The sequence below is a fragment of the Polyodon spathula genome, chromosome 10, assembly GCF_017654505.1.
Source record: "Polyodon spathula isolate WHYD16114869_AA chromosome 10, ASM1765450v1, whole genome shotgun sequence".
In the NCBI taxonomy this organism is placed as follows: domain Eukaryota; kingdom Metazoa; phylum Chordata; class Actinopteri; order Acipenseriformes; family Polyodontidae; genus Polyodon; species Polyodon spathula.
Genome location: NC_054543.1, coordinates 919,125 through 930,924, shown reverse-complemented (window position 1 = coordinate 930,924; position 11,800 = coordinate 919,125). Strand labels below are relative to the sequence as shown.

General features: G+C 38.9%; 1 protein-coding gene across 2 annotated transcripts in view; it reads left to right on the top strand.

Moving 5' to 3' along the window:
- The first annotated feature begins 6,053 nt into the window (after window positions 1-6,053).
- The window catches only part of atrnl1a (attractin-like 1a), a 163,324-nt gene continuing 157,577 nt past the window's right edge, over window positions 6,054-11,800 (top strand). For both annotated transcript variants that reach the window (XM_041260693.1, XM_041260692.1), the window contains exon 1: window positions 6,054-7,225. In XM_041260693.1, coding sequence (XP_041116627.1) covers window positions 6,984-7,225 — 242 coding nt within the window. In that variant the 5' untranslated portion in view covers window positions 6,054-6,983. The remainder of the gene's footprint in view (window positions 7,226-11,800) is intronic.

The following is an 11,800-nucleotide window of genomic DNA, read 5'->3' as shown; positions in this document are numbered from 1 at the left end:
ATTGTCATTGTCAACTTCCAAGACACAGTGCTGTTATTTTAATTAAATTGAAATTACAATATCCCACAATTGGTTATAGAATACAATTGTATGCAATATCAGTTTTACTGTTGCTCCTATAGAGTCATCTTTCTGAATAGTTTTATATAGATTAGCACTCCTAACTGTCAAACAAACTGGATGTAATAGCATGCTATTTCTGTCACTATTGTAAATAGTTTTGTTTTTCTTTGGGAGAAGAAAATGAGTCTGCTGGAAAATGCAATAACAGTATGTGTTTTTTTAATTAAATTTATGTTTCTGTTAAATGTCTGTTTACAATTGCAAGTAGTGGGTGTGATTGCAGGGGTCTCTGTTTCTCCTTGAAATAAGCAGGGGAAGATCAGACACACTGAAGTGAGCCGCAATGTTTTATTGTCATTTGAGGTGGCCGGTGATTGCCTGTCACTTTCGAAGCTGTTCTTTTGAGGAGTAGTGAAACTTAACAGCCCACATCAGTGTCATTTTGAATGGTGCCCTGTTTTTGTTGAGCTGTCAGGGGAAAGTCTCCTCACTGTCAACTGTGCATTGCAATTAAAGTTTCTCTATGCCAGGGATAAGAAACGAGGATAAAAAGAAAAGTGACAGATATGCTAGCAGCAAAAAAACAATAACAATTGTGTTTTTAATTTTCATTTATTTTAAATGAAATGATGTGACTCTATAAAGCCCTGCATACACTGCCTGGCCACTAGACTATGTTCTCCTGGTATCACCTGATTGCTCTTGAAGACTGAGCCCCTGGGGTGGGGCATGTTCTCCTGGTATAACCCTGATTGCTCTAGAAGACTGAGCCCCTGGTGTTCTCCAGGTATCCACTGATTGCTCTAGAATACTGAACCCCTGGTGTGGGCATGTTTTTCTGTGTAGCTGTAAGAAGGTACATCTACACATTTCCTAGTGTAGGTCACCCCTGGTTTAGCACTGCAACTGCTGTGCACTCCTCATACACTGACCTAATGTGTCAATAATACATCAGTTATATGTGCTGTTGTGCTGCTCAACAGGCAAGTACATCCTGTGTTTCCCTCAACATAGGAAACATCTGCAAATACTTACTGCAGTGCCCTGTGGCTCCCAAATCCAGAACTAAAGAGTAGGCCCACGTTTCCTTATTATACTTATTGCAGTGTCCTGTGGCTCCCAACTCCAGAACTAAAGAGTATGACCACATTTCCTTATTTGCATCTTTTCAGATCTGAAATTCATATTTTTGCTTTCTTTTTACTGCTTGTGTAAAAGAAAATATGAATCTTCTTGGTACCTTAATATTCTTTATTGTGATGTCTATGTGTATTATGTTTTAGATTAAGAGATTATGGGCAGATTTTAAATAATTTTTTGAATCAGTTTAATTTTTTTTCTTTCATGATGTCAAACAATGACACACAAACAGATGCTCTCAAAGTTTCATATTCCAGCTGAACTAAACTGATCTACAAACCTAAAGAAAATATATATGTATTAAGCAATAGGGATATTGTTTAAAATGCAATAATGCAATTATTTGTATGGAATATCTGTTAATAATTTGTGTTAAGACTGCTAAAGAAATATGTCAATCTTTAAAGCTCCCAGCAATGTTTTGTGTGTTTGTTTAATACTTGCAAGCAGGGGTGGGTCTGAAGAAGCACAATAAACACGAGGAGTCCTGTGAGACCAAAACATTTACACAAGATTAGAACACAAAATGAGAGCTGTCTTAAAGCACTCTCGATCTCTCAACTCAGCACAAATTATACTCTTCAAATTCAAAATACATTTATTCATTTTGATCCCTATATGAGGTACACACAAACACACACACACACACACACACACCCCCATACATACACGCCCACACACACATTCACACAGACATTGTACAGAACAAAGCTGAAACATGAATTCCAAACCCTACGGTTGCTGTTCTCTTGATGGAATGTCATGCAATTTAAAATATTGACAGTGGAAATGCCCCCATCTTTTCTCTGAATCACTTTTATGAGCCTTTGTTTTGAAAACAGTTATGTAGAGTTTACACCAGGACACATGAAGCTGCAGGAACCCCCTGCTGCAGCTCACCCTTCAGGAGGATGTATTGAAGATCATCCCCTGACTTCCAATATAGTTGGTGGTAGTAATGAAGGTGGTTGTTGGTTTGAAAGAGTCCACCGTACAGTATATATGAAAAAAGCAGCAAATGAAAAAGCAGACCAACACACAAGCGTTGTATAGCAGTAGGAAAGTTCTTACTGTATCAGTCCTGATCTTCCTTTGGTTTTAGTGCAGCCCACGTATCAAATAACTGAATAGCAAATTTAGGTCGTAATGAAATTGCACTCTGTCGGTGGTACATGCAGTAAATGATACTACGATACAGGCTAGACTGTATCCTGCAGTGAAACGTACAGGACGGTTGAATACAATCTTGATTTGTTTAAATAGATCTTGTCTATTTGGGGTTTATAGAAACTCATAAGACAGATATACAGCCTTGGCAATGTACATGCATCATCTTACTTCACCGTATCACACAAAACTGTGTACACTAAAGCGTGGAGTATTCATCCTGCAGAGTTTAACTTCTGCAGAGTCACAAAACAGGACAGGCAGTGCAGTATGTCATTGAAATGTTATGTGTTCAACACTTTCTTTCTTTGGTACAGAACAATGGGGTTATTTATTGATTATATAGGTTATTAAGGATTTGACGGTCTCAAATCTTGCAGCCATCCTGTGAATTTGCTCTATTTGAATACAGGACAGGGCTCTTGTGTTTCTCACAAATTATAGATTCCTACCCATTAGTCAATTAGTGACAGACAATTAGTGCCTGCAGCTGTAGCGCCGTGTCGCAGTTCTGTAGGACCTTACCTGCACATGTCAGGGATTGCAATCGATGCGAATCCCTCTAACTTAGTGAGGGGATTGCCTAAGAGAAACCCCTTCAAGTCCTCAAGAAGAGCAGTGTCCTGTCAGTAGCATTTATCATTTTTGTCCTGCAGCATGCCTGTCTCAGGCACTATTGCTATGGTTAAAAACCCGGCTTGGCTGAGGTAGGGCACGTTCGTTTCCAATTCAAAAGTTCGAACTAGGGGTGGCTTTGCATGGCTTCCATCATATACAGGGGTTACAGTTTTGTTCAATGGCTTTCAGCACCCCCACTTTAAAAATCATTCCAATGCCACTGGAGACCACTAGAAACTAGATTCATTATTGATCAAGCCAGTAGTTTAATATATTGTACTCTGAGCTTTGTCTCCAATGACATTCAGGGACCAGAAGCCCAGAACTATTGTACAGTTGTATAAATAACTCCAGAAACAAGAAACCTGTGACGTTCTGTACACAGCCATGCCAACTCATTGAAGAGTGCTCCTCTTACACTGTGGCCGATGCGGTTTGTCGAGTTTATGCAGCACATACAACCTCTGCTGTGATGACTGACGAGGCAAGTAGCACAATAAGACACAAGTAGCACAATAAGACACAAGTAGCACAATAAGACACAAGTAGCACAATAAGACACTCAACGGCTACTTGATACAGCACATCCTGGGATTTTCATCATTACTGCACATTTCCTTGGATACAGCTGCTTTAAATGTGTAAGAAGCAATTATCTTTTTATTTTCCTATTCAAGTGATTTTTAGCAATAGAAAGCCGTAGAGGCTTAGAGAATTTAGAGCAGGAGCCGTGTGGCGTGTGGTGAAATGGTTTTTAAAACAGCTCAAAAGGACACATTTACTAAGCTGTGGATGTCTTCAACAACAGAGGTATAAATAGAACCCCTGGGAATTCTAGGAGCATTTCACAGCTGGAAAGAGCACACCTCAGTGCCATCTACCTGTGATACTGCTGTTTCCTGTCTCTAACAAACACCAGAGGCAGGCAAAGCGCTCTCCGAATCCAGGAGCACAGACAGCCCTCTATCAGCCTTCTATACACTATTTGGCTTATAATTCCTTTACCTCCTGAAATTCATCAGTCCTCTGAAAATCTAAATTATGTAACCATTAATTGTTTTCAAAATACAAATAATTTTTCACTTACAACAGGAAACAGTACAAGTATACGGCCCACTTTCCCAGTTCTGCTCAGATAGATCAGACAAGAGAGCAGATCCCAGCTACCTCAAATGAAGGGTCACATAGTCACTGGAAAAGTATATCATTTGCAAAGAAAATGTGATACGCTATCATGTCCATTGTAATCTTTTGATTCCCTGGTCTGACCTTGCAGCTGTATTAATGCATTTTAGTTTTGTACTATCATACCATCCCCTTGCAGCTTAATATTTCAGCTCATTGGATCTCAGCATCAAAAGGGCAGACAATCTTATTTACAGTCTGCCTGTCATCATAGCTGGAGCTTGCAAAGGACAGACCTTGGACCATTAGATAAATGCACGCCTCACGAAGACCACGGGGGTGGTGTGCATTATTTGGTGTTTTAATAAGTTTAATTTAGATCCAAATGCAATGCTGTGCGTGTTGCATCATGGGTGGGGCAACATGAAAACCAACTTGTGGGTATTAATAGATTGGTTGCTTAAAAGCCAACGTGACAATGTGATGCGAGTGTTAAATTTATTATTAATAACATTCATGCAAGGATACCGCAATCCAGTAATTTGAAATAAACAGTTCAAATGATTGTATTTTTACAGGCCCAGATCTGTGAATGCCGATCTGTTAAACGCCTCACTAGTGAATGTGGTGCTTTGAAGCTCACTTATTGAAATCACATTCACTTTAATTTTGTTAGAAGCGAGTCATCTGAAAAATTGAAATCATTCTCTTAACCAGCACTGTACTGTGTATACAGTGACGATTTAATCAGTGCATGAATCTGGAGTTCTATTCTAGCAACACATTAGAAAGGGCTTGTTTGAGTCAAATGAACTGCTGTGATGATATCTGCTTGTATTTATGGAGCCAGTGCAGATACCTGCTTGAGAAGAACGTTGGTGGTTATGTACCTCAGTGCAAAATATGGGGTAAACAAAAGATGGGGTAAACAAAAAAGGCTTTTCATCGCTAGGAAATAGTACAAACCCATTGACATGATGTCTCGAATTTGGATATGGCAACACAAACCAAGCTTTGAGTAATACCTCCAAACCATGCATTGGTTTCAGTAAGTCAGTGCCAAGTTGAACACAAGAACAGTGGTGAACCCTATATCTCCCCACCCACCATGTAATGCAATCTTCAAAGACTGCAGTGAATAGTAGATTCATGCCATATGGTTTTAATGTGGTGAATTTGGGAGCTGTTTGTGTTTGGTTTTGAAACGGGTTACACTAGCATTCAACCAGCTTTGAGCTGCTTGAGAGTGCGGGACAATGTGAAAACCCCTGTCTGTGTATTTTATGTCTGCTTTCACTGTGGTCTCCACAGCCACCTCCTAGATGCTGTTTGCATAGCTCTTCTGATCAACTTTCCTGGGAATGGAAAGCAGAGAATTTGCGTCACAGTCATGAGCATCAAACCCAGCCATGCTCTGTAAACTTGTTTGAATCTTTTTTCAGTGTAGTCTCTGGGGTATTAGGTATTCGTTATCATCTGCTTTCACAGTCCCTGATTAACATTACTGCTGGAGCACTTTACCAAGGGCAACAATAGTTAGTCCAAGATTCGTGCTAACTTGGCTCTGTGGAACCAGCCACTTGTCTTTTCACTGTCTTTAAGTTTAAAAATGTTTCTCTTCAGTTAAGATTTTCTTGTCTTGATATTTCTAGAGTCTACGTCTAGCTTTACATTTGGAGCTGTCTAAATTAGTAGAACGTCTACTATCTCTCTTTGGACGACCTTTCAATTAAATGTACAACAGCAAATGTTCAGAAAATACAGAACTGTAATAATAACAACAATAAAAAAATAAAATAAAAAACGAACAACGGATTTGTTCGATCACAAAAAGGCATGCAAGTCTGCGGGAAGGGTGTAGAAGCTTCACTGTCTCTTTAAGACTATTTGGTTCTGCGCATGCTCAGCTCTTTGTGCAGTGCCTAATCCAAAAGCAGCAGGATACGGCTGGAGAGTGGAGGGAGCAGGAGATAAGGATCACGGAATTATTGCACTTTCCAGCATGGATTAAACCAAAATTCCAGAATAAAATACTGAAGTCTGAGCTAAGATTAAAAAAAGAGACTGCGCTTCGTTACAAATGTGTGGCGAGATACTAGCAAACCGAGCAGTGATTCGTGTAGGTTGCTGCATCTTTACGAATAAACACATCCTATTGACTACCGCAGCCTTCCTGGGATTTCGAGCTGAATTTTGGGAAAATCGAACCTTTTGTTTGCTTATATGTTGGTAAGGCGAGGGACTCGGATCTACAATGAACAGGTTTATAAAAGAGACTCCTATACACGATTCATTGTTAAGTAATTGATTTAATATAATTTTTGCGCTTTAAAAATGGCTGCTTGACAGAGCTTAAAGAGAGTTGTTAGATAAATTACGTTAAAAGCCAATACTTTTTTTCACCCTGAATGATAAAGCGCTGCAAAGGACAGGCGTTGAATTTCTTGCCTTTCTGACTCGTGCTTGCTTGTTTATCATAGAACCGTGTGTTTTCATGAACGGAAACATCAGTCTAATCGTGGGAGAATTAGTGAAGTGTAAAATATCTTTTTATTCCTAATGCATATTCTATGATCCCAGGAATAAAATAAAAGCCGCAAAAAGACTTTCACTTTTGTCTTGCGGTGTCTTTTTTTTTTTTTTTTTAAAAACACCTCGTCTAATCTTACGAAACTCAGATCGTATTTGTATTGCTTGGAAGTGAAGACCTGGAATTACCTCATCAAATACGATTTACAAAATAGCATTAGGGAGTAATCATGCCAGTAAAAGCCGAGCCTGTTTTTTAAAGAAATTCTGGAATCTTGAAAAAAGAAAGTCGACAGTGCTATATTTTTACAAATAAATAAATACATACATATATAGAAAGCATGGATATGCTTAGAAGAGGACTGCAGCTTTACAAAAGGCAAAAATACCCGCATGCTGGATGGGTCGATGTCAACAGATATTTATTGCTTTATGTTTTGTTATATCTGGTGCTTCATGCCGAAGCGTCCCTCCCAAGGTCCTGCGATAAGAATTGCCATTCTGGAAGATGTTTCAACGGGACGTGCATCTGTGATCAGGGATGGGTTGGAGAGCAGTGTCGTCACTGCCAGGGCAGGTTTAAGTAAGTACAGATGAAAATGTTTAGCATCAGATCTGTTTAGTGAAACAGATACTGCGCTTGTGGCAGTGGTATGGCGGAGTAATTTCGTTTTCTCTATAGCTGAACGTTCAGGTGGACGTGGGGTGGATCCAGTAAGGGTACGGTATTCTGAAGATCTCGTCATTCAGTTGAAATCATCACAAGCTGAATATATTGTTCAGCGGGATTCCCAGTTTCTGTAGCTGTCTTATCAAATTGTTTTGTTCCGCTGACCACCGTGGAATTGATGCAAAATAGAGAACGTTTTGTGTAGAAACACGAACACACAACATTTTTAAATGATGCTCCAATCCTCATTAAAAAAAATAAAATTGAGACGATTTAGCCTAGTCATACCGCGAAATTGTACAAGTTCCCCGAAGGAGCACGATTGTGTTGTGGTATTGGTAGAATTTAATGTAAATTCCGTATGAAAAAGGCGTGAAAGTGTTCATTATCTGTCTGAAATGAACAAGTGGCTGCTGTGTCTCTTGTTGTCATCTTGAGTCCGGATTAATGCTCAGCGATGAGTAATGTATGTGTCCGAGATGTGGTGCTCCACATATTTACACTCTTGGTGGGCAGTTGGTAAAAATAGAAAGCGGTAAACATTATTTATTCTAGCAAGCTATGTTTTATTCACGTGATGATAGTGTAGCTACAATGTACATACCCCTTAAAAACGCATCTGTAACATTACTTTCCATGTGTGCGTTTTATATAGGGTACCCGTGGAGGCTAGCTACTAAGTAGACATAAAAGTAACCGTTTTTAAGTCAAAGGCCATCTTGTTATTGTTATGCAAGTCATGTTTCCTTAATCTAGTATTACAATGAGACAAGTCAAGTTGGTGTTCATTTTGTGTAGGGCAACCAAATATAAGGCATACCTGGCGTGCGCGCAAACCTTGTCTTATGTTTGATGTGACCAACACAGCATGCCATGCACAGCACACTGTCTGGGGGTCACAGTGCGCGGCGCCAGCATCTCATGCGTTCTTAGTAGCATGTTATTCCAGTGAACATTTTGCAAGTCATACTGCTTCAACGGAGAACATTAAAACAACTGGAATGAAGGTCAACATGATGAACATAAAGAAATACGTGTGTCATTGTTGTTGTTGTAAGATATACACGCATTTGCTATTGGGTTATTGATTTGTGTACTTTAGGCTGACAGTGATCTGCAATCTCCTTGGAGCTGTGTGACGTCTTTTAACAGGTTGTTTTTGTGAACTGATGAAGTAATCTGCCTTTTTAACAGTGTCTGTGCAGGAGGTCAGAGGTTAGAGTATCTGCTGTAAAAGGACAATGCAGAGAGGAAATACTGGAGTGGATCTAGCAGCTCAATTCATATTTAACATACATTCATGAAACACTCAAGTCTCTCAATCCTATACAGCGTGCATACTACTTTTCCAATGTTAAGTTTTATATTTAGTTACAGAATTAACTGATACCATAGGTTATAACAGTTAGGTACACGTTTAAGTCCTGCTGAATTGTTTGCTACCAGTTAATTTCAATGTGATTTATTTGACACATGCAGCTCATTTCATGCCACAGTATCTCAAAGCACTTGGCATGCCTGTTAAAACAAAGAAGTCTGCAGCATCAAGAAGTAACAATTACAACATAACAATACATTAACATAATAATAAATAAAACAACTGGAGAATGGGCAGGATAAAACACATGGTCACCAAATAAGCAAACAAAACGGGTACACACCATTATATGTGCACGTCAAGTTTTGAACGCTGCAGTATTCATTTACTAGGCATAGTTTTCTTCAACAATCCCAGTTTTATCGTTACAGTAAGGACTAGAAGACTGTACAAAACATAATCTACTGAGAGTGATACAAAGGTGAAATGTAATGATTTTGTTACACCCTTGTGAAAAGTAATAAAAAATAATGATGACATAAAATAATATATTGGTACCCGGCTGCTATGAGGTGAGAATGATATTAAGAACAGCACCCTTCACTGAGTGTAGAATTACAGCACCACTGAGCTGCCATTGCATCTCTTACACTGTTCTGATTGTGGGTCCAGCTGGGTCATGCCTTCGCTATAATTCGAAGCAGAGGGACAATCAATAAAAAGAAGTTGAAAGACAACAAGCTAATCAGAGATATTTAATTCTTGAAGAAATGCTTCGTTAGTGCATACTGCTGTGCACAATTGAATGATTTCTGTAGTAAGCAGTGTGTCCTTCATTTGATAATATTTTCAATTTAATCTGGGGAGATTGTAGGTAAAACATTGAATGTTTTTACTAATGAGATGCCAAGCAGTGCTGTGATAATGCCTGACATGTTCCATTACACCACAAACCAACTGGAATTCCTCTGGATGCCAGATACAAATCTTATCTTGTTTCTCCTGTACCAGCACAGTTAGATTGTACCTTTCAATCTCTTTCTCTTGTTTGAAATCCCACACATTGTAAAAAGAATGATTTGAAAAGGTTGATGCCTGGATAGTTCATTCCGAATCATATATTTCCCACTAAATGTTTATGCAGTGTACATATTGATCACACATTTTTTGGTAATACAGTTTAATATGTGGTGCTAAAAGTGGTTCCAGCAAATACAAGTACAGTGAAACAGTGGCAGCTGTTGGTACGAGGCAGATGTTTATGTTTTTGTAGCAGAGATTAATAGGGTTTATAAATAGACTCCAGCATTGCTTAAAAAGGAGCTTGGTTAGTTGTGTTGAACAAAATCATTTACGAAATCTTTGTCTAATATTAAAACACAGGATTGGATATGAATTATCAGCTAAGGAACAAACAAACAAAGCTGTAACATAACAATTTACAAACTCCTGAACATGCCCTGTCTGTGTCCTCCGTGGTAGTGCTGCTCACAGAGGTTTTGCAGATGCCTTCCACAAACAGAAATAAAATACTGCAGGCATGACAGGAATACATATACAGAAAAATGTGTGATAACACCACATAGGCCTGCTACAAAATATTGAAATACCAAATTAAGTGTTCAGTTTCTTGTCCCTGAAAAAGATGCTTTGAAATGGCTTTTTGTTGGTAGTTTGTGTAAAGATGTTTTGAAATGGCGTTCTCTTGGTAGCTTGTGTGGAGATGTTTTGAAATGGTGTTCTCTTGGCAGCTTGTGTAAAGTTGTTTTGAAGTGGTGTTCTCTTGGTAGCTTGTGTAAAGATGTTTTGAAATGGTGTTCTCTTGGTAGCTTGTGTAAAGTTGTTTTGAAGTGGTGTTCTCTTGGCAGCTTGTGAAAAGATGTTTTGAAATGGTGTTCTCTTGGTAGCTTGTGTAAAGTTGTTTTGAAGTGGTGTTCTCTTGGCAGCTTGTGAAAAGATGTTTTGAAATGGTGTTCTCTTGGCAGCTTGTGTAAAGATGTTTTGAAATGGTGTTCTCTTGGTAGCTTGTGTAAAGATGTTTTGAAATGGTGTTCTCTTGGTAGCTTGTGTAAAGATGTTTTGAAATGGTGTTCTCTTGGTAGCTTGTGTGGAGATGTTTTGAAATTGTGTTCTCTTGGTAGCTTGTGTGGAGATGTTTTGAAATGGTGTTCTCTTGGTAGCTTGTGTGGAGATGTTTTGAAATGGTGTTCTCTTGGTAGCTTGTGTGGAGATGTTTTGAAATGGTGTTCTCTTGGTAGCTTGTGTGGGGATGTTTTGAAATGGTGTTCTCTTGGTAGCTTGTGTGGAGATGTTTTGAAATGGTGTTCTCTTGGTAGCTTGTGTGGAGATGTTTTGAAATTGTGTTCTCTTGGTAGCTTGTGTGGAGATGTTTTGAAATGGTGTTCTCTTGGTAGCTTGTGTGGAGATGTTTTGAAATGGTGTTCTCTTGGTAGCTTGTGTACAAGCTGATGGAGAGGCACCTCCAAAAGTCTACTGTATAATACACATCTCACATGTACAATTTGCACAAGTGACTTCTTTATTCTCCTGCAGCCTATAACAATTCTGTTTAGAAACCTTTTCTGATTGAGGATTGAGGACTTAGTTTTTTTTAGCTTGTATAATTTGAAATATGACCCTACTGCATGCACAGTGTCTGATACTGTACTTTCTATAATGAGGGTTCACTGTTTTACTTTACAGCCTACCAACCCCGTAACTGCTTCAATCTGACGAGTCTACTGTAGTTGTATTTGTCTAATGAAGTTCTCTGATCGATGCAAAACAATTGAATTTCATGCTAACCATGTGGGAGTATGGAAGTGTGCAAATACAGTAATCTGCTCCCCAGACCTACAGTACTGTGCTGCAAAACATAAGACATCAGATACACTGGTGAATATGGGTGCCATTGTGATTGATATGGAATAACATGAAAGTGCAGGATGGGCTAGAACTGTGTACTCATTTGCTCTAGCACAGTGCAATATCTCTAGGTTCAGCATAGGTTTAACACAACTGAAATAAAACGAAAGGGGCTATTACTGACATTCAGTGCTGGGTCGGTATTAAACATTCTCAGTGCAGTTCTGTAATGCATTCTAAAGGAGCATGTTTGTATGGGTCACTGGCAATGGGATTTGTACATTGTATTTCTAAGCATTTCTAAC